This window comes from Nycticebus coucang, chromosome 7, assembly GCF_027406575.1.
Source record: "Nycticebus coucang isolate mNycCou1 chromosome 7, mNycCou1.pri, whole genome shotgun sequence".
NCBI classification, from domain to species: domain Eukaryota; kingdom Metazoa; phylum Chordata; class Mammalia; order Primates; family Lorisidae; genus Nycticebus; species Nycticebus coucang.
Genome location: NC_069786.1, coordinates 116,256,712 through 116,278,339, shown reverse-complemented (window position 1 = coordinate 116,278,339; position 21,628 = coordinate 116,256,712). Strand labels below are relative to the sequence as shown.

General features: G+C 53.7%; 2 protein-coding genes across 10 annotated transcripts in view; both read left to right on the top strand.

The window, feature by feature from the left end:
• Window positions 1-4,451, top strand: part of CFAP65 (cilia and flagella associated protein 65) — a 36,564-nt gene extending 32,113 nt beyond the window's left edge. For 8 of the 9 annotated variants that reach the window (XM_053598230.1, XM_053598232.1, XM_053598229.1 and 5 more), the window contains 7 exons: window positions 77-184; window positions 1,370-1,414; window positions 1,638-1,843; window positions 2,297-2,425; window positions 2,927-3,427; window positions 4,070-4,207; window positions 4,302-4,451. In XM_053598230.1, coding sequence (XP_053454205.1) covers window positions 77-184; window positions 1,370-1,414; window positions 1,638-1,843; window positions 2,297-2,425; window positions 2,927-3,427; window positions 4,070-4,207; window positions 4,302-4,404 — 1,230 coding nt within the window. In that variant the 3' untranslated portion in view covers window positions 4,405-4,451. Of the gene's footprint in view, window positions 1-76; window positions 185-1,369; window positions 1,415-1,637; window positions 1,844-2,250; window positions 2,426-2,926; window positions 3,428-4,069; window positions 4,208-4,301 lie in introns of those variants that run through there. The other variant, XR_008381340.1, reaches the window with a different exon arrangement.
• A 10,444-nt stretch (window positions 4,452-14,895) lies between these two features.
• CRYBA2 (crystallin beta A2) lies at window positions 14,896-18,481 on the top strand. The gene is made up of 4 exons (XM_053597179.1): window positions 14,896-15,211; window positions 16,002-16,143; window positions 17,265-17,407; window positions 18,272-18,481. Exons 1-4 carry the CDS (start codon window positions 15,051-15,053, stop codon window positions 18,417-18,419), a joined length of 594 nt encoding a protein of 197 aa, XP_053453154.1. The 5' UTR covers window positions 14,896-15,050; the 3' UTR covers window positions 18,420-18,481.
• The last annotated feature ends 3,147 nt before the right edge of the window (window positions 18,482-21,628 follow it).

Here is a 21,628-nt window from a genome sequence, read left to right as displayed (position 1 = left end):
ACAGCATAGGTCCAGAGCAAGTGCTGGTCATAGGCCCTCCAGACCTTAAACTCTCTCTCCTTCTCCTGGGCCATAGGTGTACCCACAGGAACTCATGAGGCAGTACCATGAGGACCTGCAGGAGTGGAAGGATGAGAAAAGGCGGCAGGAAGTGGAGTTCACCATCACGGACAGAAAAGTGAAGGTAAGGAGGGCTGAGCAGGCCTCAGACACCCGGATCTTTCTGACTGGCCTTATCAGAGGCAACAGAGGTGCTGGGCCAAGGTGGTCCTCCATGCAGAACTGGCCAGCCTGCCCTAAGAGATTAGATTCCATTCACTGGACTCAGCATAGCATTCCCACGGCTATCCCAAGAGACAATCTGGGTAGAGCTGGTTGGCTGGTCATGCCCTGCTTCATGGGGCCAGTATTTAACGAGTGCCTATGGTGTGTTGGGCACCAGGGACACATGGGAAACTGGACAAGCTCACCTTCTGAAGGAAGACACCATGGCTTCAGGTGCTGGTCCTGGAAACATATCATTGGGTTTGTTTCCTGGATCTGATGATTTCTAGCTCTGTGATCTTGGTCAAATTATTTAACTTCTCAGTTCCCTCAACTATAAAAGGGGGAAGATATGACATTGGGATCTGCTTCAAGATAATCCAGAGGTGGGGTATAGATGAGACCAGACATAATTGCTGGGTCTGGGTGGTGGTCAATGGGATATACTTTGTAGTGCTCTCACCTATGGGGTATGTTTAAGATTTTGCATAGTAAAAAGGTTAAACATAAAAGTTTTAAAATACTTTTAATACCAGCAAAATATTTGCTTTGTAGCATCGTGATGATTAAGTAAGTTAATACAAGCAACAGGCCTAGCACGGTGCCTGCCCCCCAATAAGTGTTCATTGAACATGAGCTGTTAGTACATGGGGGTGGAGGGAGAGCAGCAGTGAGCCTGAGCTGACACTGTTGCCTTGGTCCATCCCCAGTCTCACAGCCTCCCACACTGCTGTTCTCACTCTTCAATCACCTCTGTGTCTGCCACACTGGACCCCCACACTGGATCGCCACACTGGAGCCCACACTCTCTGCTCTGAAGCTCTGGCCCAACTGTAGATACAAATACTTCTTGGGAGCTTGGGTGAAGGGATTTCTGAATTAAGTCTTAATAAGGAAGGCTATTTCTCTGTCTCATCAATCCACAAATTCCAAGGCACACAACCAAGCACCCTTGGATGGCATCTCCTTCTCTTTCCTTCTGGAAGAGACTGTAACTGGGATTTGAGCAGGACCAAGAGGATAGCAGAGACTGGTATTAGTTTTAGGCCCTCTACGGGTCTCTCTAAGCCTCTTGCATCTTCAACAAAGGTCTCTGCTTCCACAGGAAAGGGCATATTGTTCAGCCTGTGTACCTTCGAGGAAGTACAAGGTAAGTCTGTAAGTCCAAGCCCATCTTCTTGGGATAACTTGAGAATGTCCTTGCTTGCTCCAACCCCTGATCCAGCTTCCCAGAAGGGAGGGATAAAAGCAACAATGGCTGACACTCCTAAGTGGCCCAAAAAGGCCTGGTTAGGGAGATAGGACAAGGGACCCATTAGTGATGAGAGAGGGGTCCCCTAACCTTTGATATCCATTCCGTCCCCTTTCCAAAGACACTACCTCCCATCAAGAACCAGCAGCCTCTTCTTACCCGGCCTGCCAGCTGGAAACTGCAGATCCCACCTGAGGAGACATCCTGGCCATGTCCCCAGCCACCCCCGACAAGCATTCTCTGCCTGAGCCTCACTGCCCGAGCCCACGCCACCGATTACTTTCTGGCCAACTTCTTCTCAGAGTTTTCCAGCCACTTCTTGCACTGGTGAACTCCTGGGGAGGAAGGGTTTCCTTCTACTCTTTGTCCCCTCTCCCACTCCAAAGCAGGGGCCGCCCAGACCCAACACTGGTGAGGGGTTAGAGAAAGTCCAGTAGCAATCAGACTGGGCACTGCCAGGCCCAGGATGTCCCATTACTGCTTTTAAGCCTTTAAGAGGAAGGTGGCAGAGCACCTAGGCTTCCCCACCCCATGAAAGGAATGTTTTTGTCACCCCTCCTCATTCCTTCCTTTCTACCTTGGGCCTCTCTGACTCCTACACTGACTTTGAGGGTTGGGCTTTGTTCCCTGAAGGCAGTAGTGCTATATTTTGGGTAAAACTTGGGAGTGCCCCAAACTCATTTATGTCCTCCTGACTGGGCAGCTATCACCATTGCTTATGCCCCCAACCCCAGCATGGTGGCTTGCCCAGTCCACTTAGAATGTCATGACCTGCCCCAGGGAGCTGCCAAAGAGGAAGCCCCATAAGGAGGAGTCAGAGACTTATGAAGAAGAATCCCCTAACAAGTGGGGTCCTGTCTCCAAGCAGAAAAAGCAGCTGCTGGTTGATTGTCTCACTGCCATCATCAGGTACAGGCTCACATCTGGGCCTCTTCTCCACATTCTCATCCCTGCAGCTCATTCGGCCAAAGCCCCCTGAGTTCCAGCATTTCCCTTCTTGAGAAATAGAACTTCCTTGAAAAATCCCTTCACTGATGGCCCAGGCAATCCTGCCTCAGGACACTGCAGCTTTAATGGAGTTGGCTGGAGGGATCCTTAGGGCTGAGTCTTGAGTTCTCCCCCATTCCACAGCTGGTAGATGAGGTCTGGAGCCAGTGTACAGTCTGCCCTGATCTCTGTCATTCTGACCTGCTAGCTCTGCCTGCATCATATCATGTTCACCACTAAGAATGCATGGGGCCCAAAGATGCCTTCCTTGAAAAAAGTGACAGCAGGGGCAACTAACCAATGGCTCCCCTCCTCCACCCAGAACCTCTCCCCACCAACCTAGCACCTAACCCTGAAGTCAGGATTCCCCAGGAGGCTGTGAGGCCTCTCAGTGAGAGCCTTCTCCTCCTGCCTGCCACCCAGAGGCCTGCTGGAGGACAAGAACTTCCATGAAGCCGTGGACCAAAGCCTAGTGGAGCAGGTGCCATACTTCTGCCAGTTCTGGAATGAGCAGTCAGCCAGGTTCCCAGACCACATGAACAGCCTGCACTTAATGCTAACCCCATCGTCACCCACCAGCAGCTGGGAGGAAGAGGAAAGCCAACAGCAGACAGACACACCAGGGGAGGGCAGCCTGAGGCTGGGGAAAAAGGAAGGGGAGGAAGAGGAGGAGAAGGATGAAGAGGAGGAGGAGTTGGAAGAGGAAGAGGAGGAGGAGGAGGAAATAGAAGTGGAGGAGGAGTTGGGCAAGGAGATAGAGAAGGAAGAAAGAGAGGAGAAGGAAGAGAAGGTGGCCTGGATGGAGAGTGAGCCCACACTGCAGCTGGAGTCCAAGGAGTCGTCCCAGCAGTGGCAACTGCAGCAGCAGCTGAAAGCCATGGTGAAGGAGGAGCAAGAACGGGATGAGAAGGAGGCCATCAGGAGGTGAGCAGCAAAGCTCAGGTGGAGGGTCAGGAGGGGTCAATGTACAGAAGGTTCTTAGCTGGCAATACTATGCTGAGGTTGGCCACTCTCTGCGCATCTCTTTTGAACTCAACATTCAGTGACATCTTGTTGGTAGCTTAAGGCATCAGTGGGAGGATCGGCAGAACCACCACCCTGAGCTTTACTTTTTTCTCGGATAGCTGGCTTTTGATATTTATCAGTACACTGCTGCCAGGAGAGTGGTTCTAGTCTTCAGAATCTCTTCATGGGTTTCTAGAGCCAGAAGAGAAACACCATCTCTCCTGTGCCGCCTCCCCCAGGCTGCTCAGTGGATGTTTTCTGTCTTTGTTGGGCTCCCTAGGCCACACCCAGTCCCTCCTGCACTCTCTCACCACTCAAGACTTTCTCCCTACCCACAGCTTCTACCACGAGCATAACATTTGACAATTTTTTCTCTTCTGGCCATACTTTGAGCATCTGTAAAATTGAAACAAGGATGCCACATAGTGTGTGTGTGTGTAGGGGGGCGGGAATTAAATGAGAATGAGCATGGTACAGCACGTGGCACCCGTGTGACACAGAGAACAGGAGTAGAGCACGCAGAGCCTGTGGCGGCGCTAACACCGCTCTCCTCCCCCGCAGGCTCCGGGCCTTCACCAACCTGCAGGAGGCGCTGCTGGAGAACATGCTCCAGAACGTCCTGGTGGAGGCGAGCCGAGGGGAGGTGGTGCTCACCTCGCGGCCGCGCGTCATTGCTTTGCCACCGCTCAGTGCGCCTAGGTAGGGGCTCTGGGGCTAGACGCCCCGGGCCAGCGTGGGAGGGACCGCAGGGAAGCCTCGCCCGCACTCCTACCTGGTGCTTTTTGTCTTCCAGGATTCTGACCCCGGACATGCTGCTGACGCAGCGAACAGAGGTACTCAACCCAGTGATGCCACATCCTCCCCACTCTGCAGATACATGTGTCCAACCCCCCTAATGTGCCACCCTTGGCTTCGCCCAGCCCCCTCTTCACCGCTCAGCCAGTAAAGCATTTAGCCATTTTTTCTATCTATCTCGACTTTATTTCCCCCACGAGGGGGAAAACACAAGCGCACTTTGCGAGGGACGGATAGTGGTAGCGGCTTAAGTGAACCGCAGCGACACAGCGGGGACAGGAACTTAGAGCTTTGGGGAGAAAGCATCTCTTCACACCGCAGCTGGGCGAGAGCGCTCGCTGCCGGCTGCGGGACGCGGGACCCGGCCTGGCCAGTAGAGGGCGCTTCGGGCAGGGCCTAGCTGGCTTTTGCCACAGTATAGCTTGGCAGACGGGAACTTTGCGCCAGGCCTGGTGAGGGAAGCAGGTAGCCACCGGATGGGGCGGCTACGCCTCCCTTTCCCCCGTTGCGTCTGTTCCTAGGCTGGGCACCCCGAGGGCCAGGCTTTTAGCGTTTGCCTAGCTCCTGAAGCTTTGCTAAGAGATTGGGAAGGAAGGAGAACTAAGGCACACCGCCAGAAACTAGGCGCTGGGGCGCGGTCGAGGTCACCGGTAGACAGCGGCCACAGACCCTACTAAGCGACTCCCACTATGACTAAACCCCCAGACCAAGGGATGTCCTGCCTTTCCTAGGATATCCACCTCTGTTCTCTCCTTCTACACCCCTCCCCCAGCGGGATCTTCTGTCCTCTGCCCCTGGCTCCTCCCTCCCAGAGGCAGGTGGGTGGAAAAGTGACATCTGGTGTTGTTCCAGAGGCGCCCGGGTCCCCAGCACCCTCCCCTCCATCCCCTCCTCCAAGGCCTCGTAGAAGCTGCAGTCTCAGAGCCCGGGGTAGGGGGGGTAGGAGGGTTGGGATAGGAGGTGGGCGCTCCGCCTCCGTGAGTCAATATTTGCCCCAAGCAAACGGGCGCCAGGACAGGTGTGAGTGTGAGTGTGTGTGTGAGTGAGTGTGTGTCGGTGTGTCTAGGGGCGGGACTGAACAGGCGGTATAAGAGCACAGAGCACACTGAGCCCGGGCTCCGGCACAAGCTCCAGGGAGGGGCCTGGGGACGAGGCCAAGCGGGACTGGGCAGGGCGCAGGGCCGAGAAAGCCTGGTGGAGGGAGGCCGGGAAGGGAGGGGAGGGCCAGGTGTGCACCTGTGGCCGCCTAGGCCACCGACGTGTCATCAGCGGATGCGCTCAGGAGAGGAAGGCGGCTAGCGGAGCCCTGTGCGGCTGTGCGCTTCGTGGAAGACCAGAACCCGGAGATCTCCGAGGGCCACGCCAGGCCCCAGGCTCTCCGCTCCCGCCCCGCGACGAGCCCCTCGCACAAACCGGACCTGAGCGTTTTGTTCGTTCGGCTCGCGTGAGGCAGGGGCGGCCTCTCAGCACCGGCCGGGGGCCAGGCCCGATCGCCACGCAGACACCTGTCGCTGCCAATGCACCGCCACCATACGGGTCGTGAGGCTGGCCGCTGCTCCAGCCGAGATCCGGCTCCCATCCGGCCCCGCCCGCCCTGCCTGGCAATGCCGGTAGCTTGTGGGCTGCCCGGCTCTGTTCCGGGTAATACGGGCTTAGCAGGCTCCACCGGGTGGCCAAGGGGGGCTGTGGCCCAGAATGGAAGCCCTTCTGGAGGTAGAAACCCGGATTGTAGTCGGGCTGTGTCCCAGCAACTTCTGTGGCGTTGGGCAAGTCATTTCCCTGCCTCTTGGTTTTCTCATTTCCGCAATGAAAGGGTTGGTCTGGCCTTTCACAGGGGCTACCCACCCCCCAGCCTCTATATCCTGGTTCCTGGGCTCCTAGCCACACTTTTGAACCCCCTGAGTGGAAGATGGAGGGCCTAAAGGGGTTGGCCTCGAAGCTGTGAGGTGTGGAAAATCTGGTAGAGGGGAGCTGAGAGCCATGGTAAAGACTAACATCCACTCCTCATATCTTTGGGGCTGCTGACATCCTGAGATTTCACTCCCAGCCACCTCTCTGGTTCCTCTTTCAGTTTAACCACATTTGAGACAGAATGATTGAAAGGACAGTCTGGCAGGCCTTGCCAGACAGGATCCCAGACACAGCAGTTCACCTCTCCCAAACTTCATTATACTATGTCCGCTTGTTCCAGTCTGCTGGGGTTGGTCTAAGTAGCCCTATTGTTGGTCAGAGGCAACTCCCAAGGAGATGGGAAGCAGGGTCAGAAGTTGCTCCAAATTAGACATTCTTGGAGGAGCTCGCTTGTCCCCTCCACCACCATCTATTTCACTGTCCCCCCTCACCCAACTACCCAGAGGCCCCACATGGTCTGCTGAGCCCCTGAAACAGAGAGAGGAGAGGGGAGGGGATGAGATGGCCTTGACAGATCCCAGCCAGTTCTGCAGAGAGGGTGGCCAGCCGGTGGGCTGTGTGTGGAGCAGCCCCAGGGCAAGAGAAGGTCCCTGGATCCCAAGCTGGGGTGTGTGCAGCCCCTGCCTTGGCCTCTTTGACCAGGCTTCTGTCCTGGGCCCAGCCCCCTTTGTTCCTTGCCTGACACTGAACAATTTACCTAAGTAGTCCTCTTATTGGTCAGAGGCAACTCCCAGGGAGATGGGGAGCAGGATCAGAAGTTGCTCCAAATTCAATATTCTTGGAGGAGCTGGCTTGTCCTCTCCACTACCATCCCCACCATCCATTTCACTGTCTCCCCTCTGGGGCATCACTTGGCACTGGCACACCTTCCTTCAGTCTTTGAAGGCTTCCTCTCTCCTCCCCTAATCATGACAGGAGGCTACAGCTCCCCTATGGCTAAGATTCAAGATCCTGAGGCTGCATAACACTCTCCCCCTAGAGCAGTGGTTCTCAACCTTCCTAATGCCACGACCCTTCAATCTAGTTCCTGTGGCTCATGACCCACAGGTCGAGAACCACTGCCCTAAAGTGACACCCCACCCAAGACACAGTCAGAGGGGTCTTTAAAGGGAGAGTGGTAAGAGGATTGAGGCCACTCAGTGTCTGGGGTCTGTCCTGGTTACTGGTGAACAACAGCCACTGCCCTTCCCCCCAGGGCCTAATTTCCTCAGGCCTCCACCCCCACTCATCCCCAAGACCCGCATTTCCTGGCCATTACCAGGGACAGGGCCTCTCAGTCAGGTCCCTCCTCCTCTGCCAGGCTGGGGGCGGAGTCTCTGGGTGCCTGGCAGGCCTGCAGGTAGGGGCTGGATGTGGGGGGGTACTCAGCAGCTGGTGTGCGAGGCAGGCCCTACCCCCTCCTGCTCAAAGCTGAAGCCTGCTTCCTGTCGTCCCTGTCACCACCCTGTATGGGGGAGGGAACAGGTAGTGATGGAAATGTAAAGGGACTGAGCAGTGGCAAGCAGCAGTGGTGGGACTGAAACAGCAAGAGAGAAGCAGGAGGAAAAGGATGAGATGAGAAATAGACCAGAGGACATAGGTGGAAGGACAGAGGGTGTGGCCCAGAACAGGGTGAGAACCACTGAGATCCTAGGGTGGCTGCAAATGCCCCAGACAGTGAGACAGTGAAAGCGAGACCAGAGGCTGAGACAACCAGAGAGAAACCAGAACATGGAGAAAAGGGCAATGTGAGATAACAAGAGACGCACACTGTGTAGACTTGGGGTTAGAGGTCGGGTAGCGAGAGGTGGGCGGCATGCGTGTGTAGAGGAAGGGGGAAGCTGTGGGGACAGCCCCCACCTCACACTGGAGTAGGGAAAGTACCCCCAACAGATGTAAAGTGGTCGCTTCTAGGTGGGCTGCAAGTGGGCACAGCCATGGCTGGGGCTGTCCCTATCTGGAGAGCCCACTTTCTCCCATTCAAGGACAGAAGGTGAGAAGGGGCAAGGCCTAGGCCTTGGCTAGGCACTGGGGGGCTTTGAGCAGTGAGAGGCAGAATCTGATTTTATCTTTCCCATTACCCTCTTGGCCACAGCTGGATAGGCCAACAGTTGGAAAGTTGCCTCCCTGCTGATTCTGACTCAGCCTTGGAACTCTGGGCTTGGAAGCCACCCAGGGTCTGTGTGAGAGTGGGGGGACCTGGAAGAGCAGGCACAGGGAGGGGGGTTCACACCCAGGTGCTAATCCCTATCCAGCCAAGGCAGTACCAGAACCTGGCTGACCTTCTTGGAGATTAGTCCCCATGGAGACCAAAGCAGCTCGCCCCCTCACTCTGCGGGGAGGGGGAACAGGAGGGTGGGGCAGGCAGAGGCTGGTTGGGGGAGGGGAGGGAACCTCCCCGAAGCATCACAGAATCATTGTAGTTAGGCCTGGGAGGCCCCCTCCAGAATCAGCAGCCCGCCTAGTTTATAGGTAAAAACCTGAGGCCCCAAGAGAGGGAGTGACTGGACAAAGGCTACAGATGGAGCCAGGAAAAGCACTGGAGACCAGAAGCTGGGTCCTGGGCTCCACACCCAAGTGTTCTTTCCTAGACAGCAGGGGCCTGAGCCTATCTCCCTCTGACCCTCCCGACTCTCATAAACTGAGCTCATGAACTGAGTGGCTCAAACTGTGAGGCAGGAAGGTGCCCCATATGAGGACCAGGCTGGCTTCCACAGGGCCAGGTGAGAAGAGCCATCCCAGAGCCATGCTTGCTGTCCTGTTCACTGCCCCCAGCCCAACTCCAGGACAGTGGGGAGAACCATGCTATAAAGTCAGAACCATAAGCACAACAGCTAGCATTTATTGGTTGCATACTGCAGGCCAGTTCTGTGTTTACACGCATTTAAATCTTTACAAGAAGCTTAAGAAAATTATTCCCATTTACAGAGAGAAAAAAATGAGAGGTAGAGTGCAAGTTCATCCAACTTATAAGCAGTAGACCTTGGATTTGCCAGGCAGCAGTGCTGCCTACAGAACCCACTCTCTCAACCCTTCAGTGTCTGTTCGCTCCCGGGTGGGTAGCAGAGATGATGGCTCTCTGGGTGTCCATGGAGTAGGTATGTGTACATGTGAAAGTGCATGAGGGCACGCTCATATTTGAGTCCAACACCCAGCATAGTCCTTGGCACATAGTACATCTTATTAAATAAATGAGTGAGTAACTGTCTGCCTGTGAGTGTGACGTTGTGGTGTCCATTGAATCCTAGAATAACAACAGTGTTCCCATGCAAAGCTCACATGATCACGCCCATGTGCCTGTCATTGTGGATGACTGTCTGCATTTGACTGAAGGTGTATATGTGTGTGCCCTCTCTCTGCCACCCTGTGCAAACCCTGTGGCTTTGTATCTCCATGAGTGAGTGGTGGTGAAAGCTACTTTCCATCTCCTTGGATAGTGGCCAGTTCTCCAAGCCCCCAAGGGGAAGAGAACAGAGGAAGAGCGCTGTTTCTAGTGGGATAGGACCAGCTGGTCTGGTCTCTGCAGTTGCACCAGTTATCTCTGTTTCCCAGGAGACCAGCCCTACACAGCCCCAGGGTAGGTGCTCTGCCAGTCCCTGGCTCCAGACCTGAGGAAAGGGTGGGACTGAAGCAGCAGGGCTGGGAAGGAGAGGCTGGTAATGTACCCTTGCTGCGGGAGGGCTCCATACACAGAATTTGCATCTTCAGTCACCAAAGCCCTGGATGATTTCCCAGTGAAATGAAGGGTAAGGGCTGAGAGCAGGTTAACTTGAGGAGAGGACATTGGCCATAAACCCCTCTCAGCTGCCCAGCAGTACTGAGAACTCAGGCTGTTCATGGGATGGGCTCTGCCTGAGGAAAGCACTTCTTTTCTGGGGATTCTCTGGGCCTTTCCCTGGGAGGGAGACCTGGGTGGGAGGTCAGGATTGGGTTTGAGAGTTTCTCTGCAGGATCTGGGTGTCTCCACGTGGGATGGGGAGGTGGCCTTGTTGGGCTCTGAGGAGACTTTGGCATGAGTCTGAGGGTTTTTCTGTGGCTTCTTATGGGTTCATATGGGATAGGTGTTTTGGCAGAATCATGGGGAAGAGAATATGGTGAGGGGTGAGGTCCTGAGGATTTCTCGGTGGGATCCAAATGTTTTTATATGAAATAAAGAACTAGATATGGGCAGGGTAGAAGGTCCCCCTTGAGTGATGAGATCTTGAAGGCTCTTGGAGGTGCAGACTTGCGATGCTGGATTTTTCTCTACCTAACTCTCCATGTCCAAAGGCCAGGTTGTACATGTGGAGGGAGTAGGGGTGACTGCACTTAGCTGGCAAACAAAGCCACCTGGGCATCCATCCTTCAGGAAGCTCTGAGTGCAGCTGATCTGGGAAAACAAACAGGAACAGCTGTGGGGGTTGGGAGGGGGCCAGAGGGGGAAGCTGGGGGGTGGTGCACAGAGCTAGAAGGGAGAGTAGGGGAAAGGAGGGGACCAGGAGGGAGTTTATAGTAAAGAAGAGGGATAGTGATCTCAGTGATCTCATTCTGGCCCATCAGCCAGGGCTGCCTGAGAGCTCCTACCCTTCAGTACCTTTTTCCAGGCCCAAATCCAGGGAGGAGTGATGTGGGGCCCTGAGAAGTCTAGAGTTCATCTGGGCCAGTGGCTATCAGTGGTGTTGGTAGCTGTGCCCATCTGGTTGCAGACTGCTGGGACTAAAAGCCATGGTTTGGGACCCTGGGACCTACATACCATTTTCCTAATGAGGAAACTGAGGTATAGAGAAGGGGAGAGGCTGGCTGATGTCAAAATCAGAACTTTGTGCTGGAAGAGGACCAGAGGCCCTTCTCACACAGAGGGTCTCCAGCCCAAATCCCAGCCACACTCCTAATTCTAACTTGGATCTCAGCTGTACAACCTCTTCCTCCCTCCCTGAACCTTGGAAAATGCAAACAGGAGCACCGTTCTTGCAGAATATGGTCATCTGACCAACACTCCCCTACTAGTCTGTCCTAGGACACGTACCAAGACCTCAGCCCCAGCACGGTGAAATCACAGCGTCTGGTCTCTGACAGACAACTTCTCACCTTCTGGTCTATCACAGGAGCCGAGTCAGGCACAGCACAGATGCACAGCTTGACGCACTGGCCAACCGCTGCCCCTGCGGACCTCAAACTCCCCTTCTTCCCTGCCCTGCTGGCGGGCTTTCCAGACACTGTGGCCTGCCCATGCCCCCTTGTGGCCAAATCCAGGAATTGTGGAATGGAAATGGAGGAAAGAGGCAAGGTCAGATCTCATGCCTCTCTCCTCCTCCCGCCACGGCTATGACAGGTGAAAGAGCAAAGGCCAGGACACCAGGGGTGGCACTTGCCCTACGCTATAGTTTTGATCACTCCCTTGTGGCTTCGGGGAAAATATGCCCTATTTGTGTTTGTTCAGACTCCCTCTAGACTAGGGAATCAGAGGACAGGGCATGGTTCTGACACCTCTCCCAATCAAACCTGGCTACCCTTGGCCTATCTCTGACTCATATCCTCCCCACTTGGACTTCAGGAGCCAGTTCTAGGCCCTGTGGTTTTGACAGTTACCTTCATATACACGATGTGCCCCAACAGCAATTCTTTACCAGGGGAAAGAGAAGTTCAAGAGAGGCTCTGCATGCCTCCAGCACCTACTCTCAGCAGCCCAGAACTTCAGAGCTAGGTAAGGTAAATCATCACCTCTCATTCTCACTAGAGAATTTCCTCTACACTCCTTTTCCCATGGACATTTGGCCCATCCAACCACCTTGTTTGCTCACTAGTTCAAGAAGTTTTATTGAGTGTCTACTATGTATCCAGCACTGGGCTAGGTGTGAGGATAACAGCAGGAAATAAGACAGACACAGTCCCTGCCATTTTAAATGGAGCTGACACTCTATTAAGGGAGACATTTGTACACTCATAAATACAAGATGAAAAAGAGAACTTTCAGAGGGATAAATGTTATAAAGAAAATAAATGATGCGATAGAAGAGTGCCTATTACCAAGGAGATGGCACCGGAGCCAACCATGACGTGGTCTTGTGACTAAGAATTTCCATGTAACTGGAACAGCAAATGCAAAGGCCCTGAGGTAGGGTGCACATGACACATTGGAAGGAGGGATAGAAGGCTGGTGTGGCTGGTGGGGGGGGGAGCTGGACAGCCACATCTAGCCTGTGAGCCCTTTGTAGCACAGGAGTTTGGGTGGGAAGTGCACAGCATTGGCTTTGGATTCCGAAGGTCTGCGCACTATTCTTTTTTGTCTTTTTTTTTTTTTAAAGAAGACAGAGGGTGCCTTATCCTAACTCACAGCAAATGCAAACTCCTGGGTTCAGGTGATCCTCTTGCCTCAGCCTCATGAGTAGCTGGGACTACAGATACCCACCACAATGCTGGCTGATTTTTTTTTTAATTTTTAGTAGAACCTGTGGCTCAGGCTGCTCTGGAATTCCCAAGTTATAAGCTTGAGCCACCACACCCAGCTGTGGTGCACCTTTATTCTTGCTCTGAAACTGGCTAGCTCTGTGAGTTTGGACAAGATCCAGAACTTCCTTGAGCCTCAGTTTCCATATCTGTTCACAAACCTAACTCACTGGCTGTTGCAAGAGTCCATAAGGGAAGCATTTGGCTCATGGGAATGACCAAATATTAGTTCCCTTCTCACTCACCCTTCACACTTCTGCTGGAATACCCTCCTGCCCCCATTAAGAAAAATTAATTGTTTTGCAAGAAGCCTTTGTGTCTCATTGATATCTACAGTGGTTAAGAAATTTTGCTGCAGGGCAGCACCTGTGGCTCAGTGGGTAGGGCACCGGCGCCATATACCGAGGGTGGCGGGTTCAAACTGGCCGTGGCCAAACTGCAACAAAAAAATAGCCGGGGCTCGGCACCTGTAGCTCAACCAACTAAGGCACCAGCCACATACACCAGAGCTGGAGGGTTTGAATCCAGCCCGGGCCTGCCAAACGAAAATGACAACTACAGCGCCTGTGGCTCAGGCAGCTGGGGTGCCAGCCACATACCCCTGAGCTGGTGGGTTTGAATCCAGCCGAACAATGACGGCTGCAACCAAAAAATAGCCAGGTGTTGTGGTGGGCGCCTGTGGCCCCAGCTACTTGGGAGGCGGAGGCAAGAGAATCACTTGAGCCCAGGAGTGGAGGGTGCTGTGAGCTGTGATGCCATAGCACTCTATCCAGGGCGACAGCTTGAGGCTCTGTTTCAAAAAAAAAAAAATAGCCGGGCCTTCTGGCAGGCGCTTATAGTCCCAGCTACTCGGGAGGCTGAGGCAAGAGAATCGCCTAAGCCCAGAAGTTGGAGGTTACTGTGAGCTGTGACCCCATGGCCCTCTACCGAGGGCAATAAAGTGAGACTCTGTCTCTAAAAACAAACAGAAAATTAAATAAATTCTGCTGCAAGCGGTGAAGAAATTTCCTCTCTGGAGCTACCCCCTTGGGGCTCCAAGGTTTTCCCCCTCCTCTCACTCCTCTCCCACCCTCCCCCTCCACAGGTGGCACTGGTATGGTGGGGTAAGAGTGTAGGGCCATCAATTAGACGCAAGCCCAGGTGCACGTCTCAGCTGGGTCACTTCCCAGCTGCAACGCCTGATCTACCATATGGAACCCATCTGGACCTCCTCTTCTTCATCTGGAAAATTCAAGACAAATAAGTGCGCCTACATCACCCAGGTCGGTGTTTCAATCAGTTGAGTTCACGTAGGTGGAATGAAAGCCTGAGCAGAGAGCTGGGCCTGAACTGAGCGCTTAATCATGAGCTGCTAGCTAACTCTGGGGCGGACTCAGGACTGCAGGCCCTGACCTCTGGAGCTCTGCGGGGGGGATCCAGTAGCGTCTGGGGTCCTGCTAAACTAAGGTGGAGACGTTCTTGCTACCTACCTTAGTGAGCCACTTCCTTGGTTACTATTATTCCTAAACGCTTTGTAATCCCGCGCGCTCCCTGGGCGGTTCTTGTTTGCAGCTCTCAGTGCCGCCTCGTGGTGAGTCCTGGTTACCGCCTTCTCTAGGCCGCAGGGCTGGAGAGAATTCCAGGAGCGCAGGGTAGGATCTGGAAACTCAGGCTTGGGAGGAAAGGAACCGTGATAGACTGATCCTCCAGGGGCAAAAGGAGTGAGGGGCGTGAAGCGAGGCTTTTGCGAAGATCTTTCTCTGCCTCCACACTATCCTGGACCAAACGAGAGGCCTCGACCTAGAGCTGAAGAGAAGTACTTCAGACTTTGGGAAGAACTTCGCTGCGAGTCAGGAACACACAGCCCTAGACCGAGGCCTCAGGGAGGCCTGGTACCTCCAACCCTGAGGGTGTGGGCCCGGGAAGGCGCGTTCTGCCCGGAGGCCTCGTGCGCCCTGCCTGGCTCAGGCTGGGAAGAAAGAAAGCGCGGAGTCAGCGGGGTCCCGAACTGACGCGGCATGTGCACCTCAGCACTTTCTGTTGTAATCCCCGCGGGTTGGGGCCCGATGGGTGGCTGTGGGAAAGACCTCGGTTCCCCAGGGAGACCAGAGCAGACCGAATCCTGCCTGCTGACTCAGCTCCCCACCCCTGCTGGAGAGGGTGCAGGGCGGGGGGCGAGGCCTGAGTATAAAGCCCCACACTCCCGGCCGACCGCACGCAGCCTCTCCATTTTTCTCCCGCCACGCTCACCCAGCTGGTGAATACCCAGCGCTGGGGAGAAGGAGGGCGAGTTGAGGGTCAGCCCCTGGAGTCTGGGTCCAGAGCCAGGCTGAGTTCGGTTCCCCCCATTTCCCCCGTCCTCCACCCCCTACTCAGGTTGGGCCGGCTTTGGCTCCTAAGAGGGCTCTTGGGACCCTAAGCGCTTGCTCCCACCCTTCCTGTCTGCGGCAGCATGACCAGCGTCGCTGCGCCGGGCCCAGCGCCCGCCTGCCTGACTCTCTGGGACGAAGAGGACTTCCAGGGCCGTTGCTGCCGGCTGCTGAGCGACTGTGCAAACGTCTGCGAGCGCGGAGGCCTGCGCAGGGTGCGCTCGGTCAAGGTGGAAAACGGCGTGTGAGTGATCTCCCCGCTGCCGCCGAGCTTGTTTGAGAGGCGCTGGGCTTGTCCTGCTCAAGTTTAGAGTCTGGGACCTCTGCCTCTGTGTGCCCTGAGAGATACCCGCCAACATGAAAAACCCCTCTCAGGCTCCCCCCAAACTCCCCATATGTTGCAAATACAAATCATGCGGAAAAGTGTATCCTTCAGAGTTAAGCAGACAAAGACAAGAAGAGACCCCTTCAGGTCCCCCACAGGACCCCTGAAGGGGTTTCCTGTGTAGTTATGTCCTTCCCAAAGTTTTTTTTCTGTGTGAAGTTAGGCGGCTCTACAATTTGCTTAAAAAAAGAAGGCTAACCTAGTGCTGGCCCCAACTTAGTGTCCTAGAACCCAGCCTGTGGCCTTCAGGAGAACTGAGATAGGCTGCTATAGCAGGCGGGGTCCCTGATGCTTCTCTATGCAGGCTCCTAAATCCTTGAGGTAGAAGCACTTTGGTGAGTCCTGGTTATAACCTCCTCTAGGTCTAGACTCGCAACTCAGGTTACAAGTGATGTTTGTAACCTGAAAAATTCCTTCCAAGTTAGGGCCACTGGGCAGGAAGCCTGGGCTCCTTAAGCCCAAGACAGCCGTAGGTTTGGAATCTTTAGTTTCTACACGGACTGGATTGCAACGCAGTGAGTGTGTGTGGGAAGTGCCTGGAGTTGGAGAAAAAGATTGAGTTTCTCAATCTGTTCAAACACAGAAAGGGAAGGGGAGGGAGTGAGCCTGGGGCAGATAGATGCTCCTCCCAGCTCTTCTCCTTTTTCAGTTGGGTGGCTTTCGAGTACCCTGACTTCCAGGGACAGCAGTTCATTCTAGAGAAGGGAGACTATCCTCGCTGGAGCGCCTGGAGCGGCAGCAGTGGCCACCACAGCAACCAGTTGCTGTCCTTCCGGCCAGTGCTCTGCGCGGTGAGCACAGCCCCGCCCCTCCTCTTCCTCCTAGTTTTAGACTCTGGCCCCACTGTTGAGCTCTGGAAAGGCTGCCCGATCACTGCATCGTGTGTGTAAGCAAACTCCTATGAGGGTGGTAGGGGAATTACTTCCTAGAACCAGGGGGTCTTGGAAAGTTGGAATGGGGGGAATAGGTCAGGAGCCTGAAAATCAGCACCACGGCCAGTGCTGAATCTGTGCCAGTCCTGCACCCATTGCCCCCTCAGTTCCAGTCATCCACCCATGTAAGTGAGCACCTCCGTCATCACACAGCCCTGTGAGGTCGGGAGAGCTGCTGTTAATCTATATGCAGGGGGCTTCAGAGGGACAAAGTGGCTTGCCCGGGGTCATAAGGGTTAACACAGAGATGAGACAGAACTCAGTCCAGGGAGCAAAGCTGAAAAAAGGGTCAGTCTCAACGTGTGTTTGTGTGTGTTAGTGGGGAGGAAGAGTTGATAATGAATCAAATACACTGGAAGAGAAGGTCTTACTTTCCATTTGTGCTGACGTAGGTACTGGGACTGGGAGATTAGAGAGCAGAGGACGCAGTCCAGCCCATCTTCTCCATTCTAAGAGACTAAGGAAGCATTTAGGAGGAAGTCCCTGGATAAGATGCAACAAATACAGATGCCCTGTTGTGTCTATTCTTATTTCGCCATCCAGTGCCCCTTAGCTGACTGCACCTGTGAGAGGCTGTGCCCAGCATACTGGGCAAGGGGTTGGGGGAGTCATTGAGGCCTGAGGGAAACTATCTTGGTTAATGGGCTACATTTTTCTAAGAACCTCTAATTTTCCTCTTGCAAATCAGGTCCATGTCAAAAGATAACCTCTAGCCATGACCCAAAAGGGTCTCTGGAATCCCCCGGTCTCATCCCCTTACCCCAAAGCCTGGGAGGGTGTTGATGTGGGGAGAACTCTGAGCATTTCAACTCCCCAGACTGCCAGGGAAGTGATAGGGTGAATTCTGGGAGTGCTTGTGGGGCCTAAGTTGCTGTACAGCTTGTGTTGGGCAGTGGACTGGGGGGAGTAGGGTTGAGGATGTACCATTAACACATCTTTAGATGGCCTGACCTCTCTATCCCCACCTTCCTGTGCCTCAGAACCATAGTGATAGCCGTGTAACACTGTTTGAAGGTGACAACTTCCAGGGCTGCAAGTTTGAACTGAGTGATGACTACCCATCCCTGCCCTCCATGGGCTGGGCCAGCAAGGACGTGGGTTCCCTCAAAGTCAGCTCTGGAGCGTGAGTCCTGGGAATGAAACAGGGGAAATGAGAAGACTTCAGAAGCAGTGGGGACCAAGGAGGGGGGTGGAGAGAAGTGATGGAGGGTTGCTAAGGGAGACTGGGGACTGGAAGCAAGGGGAAGTGAGATGGAGACAGACTGGGAGGGATAAAGGGAGGAGGTGATAGGAGAACGGGAGGCAGAGAAAACTTTCGGGGTAGAGAAAGGGATTAAAAACATGGGTAAGGGGTGGCGCCTGTGGCTCCGTCAGTAAGGCGCCAGTCCCATATACCGAGGGTGGTGGGTTCAAACCTGGCCCCGGCTGAACTGCAACCAGAAAAAAATAAAATAAAATAAAAATACATTAAAAAAAAAAAAAAACATGGGTAAGGAGGCAATGTAGGGTGGGAATAAAAGACAAGATGAGGGGCTCGGTGCCTGTGGCTCAAGCCACTAAGGCGCCAGCCACATACACCTGAGCTGGCGGGTTCAAATCCAGCCTGGGGGCCCACCAAACAACAATGATGATGGCTGCAACCAAAAAATAGCCGGGTGTTGTGGCAAGCACCTGTGGTCCCAGCTACTTGGGAGGCAGAGGCAGGAGAATTGCTTGAGACCAGGAGTTGGAGTTTGCTGTGAGCTGTAATGTCACAGCACTCTACCCAGGGCGACAGCTTGAGCCTCTATCTCAAAAAAAAAGACAAGACGAGGAAAGTGACAGGAAGACTGGAAGCAGTACTCAGGGCAGAGAGATATGCACAGAGGAGAAGTTGAAGTAGTGGTTTTGGAGCTAAGGGTGGGAGCTGAGAGAAGGGCTGCTAAGAAGGACATAGATCTGGCTGGGGCAGAGCCTAATCATCACTCTTGTGCTCTTGCTGGCCTAGGTGGGTAGCTTACCAGTACCCAGGTTACCGAGGCTACCAGTACATATTGGAGCGGGACCGGCACAGTGGGGAGTTCCGCACCTACAGTGAATTTGGCACGCAGGCCCACACGGGACAGCTGCAGTCCATTCGGAGAGTCCAGCACTAGGTTCTATAGCCCCAAATACCTCCACTGAGGACCCTCAATAAAGGCTCTTGAACCTGCCTGCCTCTCTTGCGTCCTTGGTGCATTGCTTTTTGATCTCTGTTTTTATCCTTCATAGGGCTCCTCCCTGCTTCTCTGACCCTCCCCTCAGGCTCAGGTACCCTTGACTATCAAGCGTAGACTGGCTTAAAATATATGTGGGTGGGCTCTGGTGGAGCTGGAAGGAAACTGCTAGTAATAAGCTTCAGGATCCTGGAGCCTTGCACAGTGGGTGGCTCACAACTACAGTCCCAACCACTTGGGAGGCAGAGAAGCCAGGAGAATTGCTTATTGCTTGAGACCAGGAATTCAAGATTACAAAGAGCAATGATCTCGCCACTGCACTCCAGCCTAGGTGGTAAGAGTGAGACCCCTGAAAAATCTTGTATATCCTTTTAAATACCCCCAGTCTCACACTTATTGATAAAGGCCCTCTCCTTGGTAAAGATCCATCAACATGGGTTGGAGTACTACTGGCCCCGATGGCACCTTTGCCATCCTCTGGGTGGGGTGTACATGCCCCAAACAGCAGGACTCATGTCTAGATTTCAGTCTCCACATACCCTCTGAACCAGGTACCATCATGCCAAGCAGAACTTTTTTTTTAAGCCAGTCAAATTTAGCAGTGGGAGTTGTAAACCAACTTTAGTGACACTAATGTTAGTAAGTTCTGGTGACCCACTATCTTTAGACTAGCCAAAACTTCTTTAACTCTAAGCAGAAGCTTTGTTGTATTTTTCTCTAACCCCCTCAAGAGCATTTTCTTTCAGCCTTTATCTTCACCCCAGTTTCCTCCCCAGTCAGGGAAGCCTGTGAGCCTCTTTCAATAGACCCCTTTCCTCCATTCCCAGGAGAGGAATAAGTGGGAAGTGCCACTGCTTCCCAGGGCCTTGAAGGGGGGAGAATCCCTCTCTCTGACCCCAGCCCCCAGCCCTCTTTGCCTGAATCATCATCCCTTGAGTGGTGTTGAAATCCACCATTTATAAAGCATTTTCACACCCCTCCTCTCAGCTGCTCCAACCCCCCGACCCCCACTTTTCCTTTCTCTCCCTACCCTTCAGAGGACTGGTGAGTTGTAGAAGCCACTGCTCAGGCACTGACTCAGTGAGCCTAGATTCTGAGGCAGGTGGCAGAGGCCCACAGCCATGGTGGGGCTAGTATGTGAGCAGTATTCAGAGCCCCTGGCACTTGTGTAGTTTTTCCCAGTTTCCTCTTGGCCTAGTTAATGATACTGCCATCATTAACTATAACTATAACTATAACTAACTATAACAACTATAAAGGCAGAGCCTCTCAAGGCCCATCCCATCCTTCAGGAGATCTTGTGTTTACAAGCCCCCAGTGGACCTATCAGTGGGGAGAGGTAGCCCAGATCATTGCCCTAGCCCATGCAAAGCAGGACAACATTGGAGAGCATTCAGACGTGGACCTAGGAAGTCCTCAGGGGGTCAAACTGTGCAAAATCAGGCAGCTGTTCCTTTGGGGGAGTCCTGGACCATACGCCAGAACACTGGGGATACAATCACAGCATCCTGAGCCTCAATTTCCTCACCTGTAGACTAGGGCTATTGATCCCTGCCTTCTCTGTCTCATAGAGTTATTGAGAAGATTCAGTGAGAACCTGCTGAAAATGCTTGTGATGTTATTGAAAAGATTGGGGAAGTCAACGTAGGGCTCTCCTTCCCTTCTCTCCTCTTCTCCCCCCCCCCACCTTCCCTGTCCCCATGGATCCTAGAGTTGGGTCCAGGGAGCCTAGGTGGGGCATATATTCTACTTCACACTTGAATGACCTCTAGAGCACATGGCCCCTGTTGCACTGGGTCCTAATACCCTCCATTTTCTATTATACCAATGAAGAAGCTGGGGCTCCAAGAAGGAGAAGACTTGATGAAGTCAGGATTTGAACCCAGGGCTGCTGGCCCCAAATCCAAGCTGAATGGAGGCCAATCAGAGCTGTGGCTAAAAGCATCAAGCCTCAGCAGAGCTCCAAACTTCTGTGGGTCCCAGAATTTATGTAATTTTCCCCAAAGTCATACAACTAGGAAATGGGGAAGCCAGGAGTTGACAAACTGACTTCAGAGGCCCCAGCCCATCTCCCTACCAGCTGCTTTGGGGAACAGGCAATGGAAAAAGGGAGATCTGGTGTCTGCTCTTGGCTAAGCTGCCCCCCCCCCCCTCAGCAAGAGTCAGCAAGGTGGCTTCAGGAACGAGAATGTGACCCTGAACAGAGCAAAAGTGTCTGGGTCTCAGTTTCCCAATCCCTACAATGAGGGACTTGAGGCCAGCCTTTGCCAGTTTGAACCTTTTAGGTTTTCCTAGACTTGGGGGGAGTGGAGGGCAGCAAGCTGTACTCCTATACTTCTCTGCAGCTAGGAAGTAGGCATCATAGGCTGGGTCTGAATGTTTTTACCTTACTGTGTCCTTCTGAGCAGGATGACTGCAGAACCCCATGGGGCCATGGGACCAGCGCCCAGCTCAGTATTAGGGAGATGAAATAGAAACTGCCAAGGACTCTCCCACTGACCTCCCCAGTAGCACAGGCAGCAGAAGGGAATGGAGAAGGTCAAAAACAATATGTGGTGTGGACACACACACACAAACAATTCCTACAGCCCCATCCCTTCAGCAACTGAGTCCCCGTAAGGCTGGGACGCAAAGCCTGTGCTGTCTATCATTGCCCAGCTCAGAGCTGGGATGTCTGGGGACAGCTCCTCTCTGAGTACCTCTCATTTTTGCGTCAGCCTTCCACTGAGAGCATTAAGAGAGTGAATGATGATGCTTCCCAGCTTCCCAGCTCTCCCAGCTCTTAGCTCTTGCTCTTTGTTTTCTGTTGAGAGCATTTGGGGAAGCACTAAGAGGCAATGAGAAGGATTGGGATTAGGCCCACACTTACGGCCCTCCCCTCCAACAAAGCCCTGAATTTGGTCTCCAGGGAATGTCCCAATCTCTTGTCTTTGCTCCCACCAGGTTCCAAGTCTACATCCTGAAGCCCCCACCTCTGTCCCTCTAGGGTCTCTGGGGGATCCCCCATCCTCCCCATTCCCACCTTTGCCTCCCACATTCCTCCCTGGCTCCTTTGCACCTTCCACTAGCAAAGATAAACATTCCAGCAGTTATAGCAAATGAGAGTGTAAAGGGCCCTGTAGAACTTCAGAGTAGGATTTTCCAGCCAT

Coding starts and splice junctions, on each gene's coding strand:
- CRYBA2 (XM_053597179.1), top strand. CDS start 15,051: ATGACCAGCGTCGCTGCGCCGGGCCCAGCGCCCGCCTGCCTGACTCTC. Junction 15,212..16,001: donor GTCAAGGTGGAAAACGGCGT/GTGAGTGATCTC, acceptor CTCCTTTTTCAG/TTGGGTGGCTTTCGAGTACC. Junction 17,408..18,271: donor CTCAAAGTCAGCTCTGGAGC/GTGAGTCCTGGG, acceptor TTGCTGGCCTAG/GTGGGTAGCTTACCAGTACC.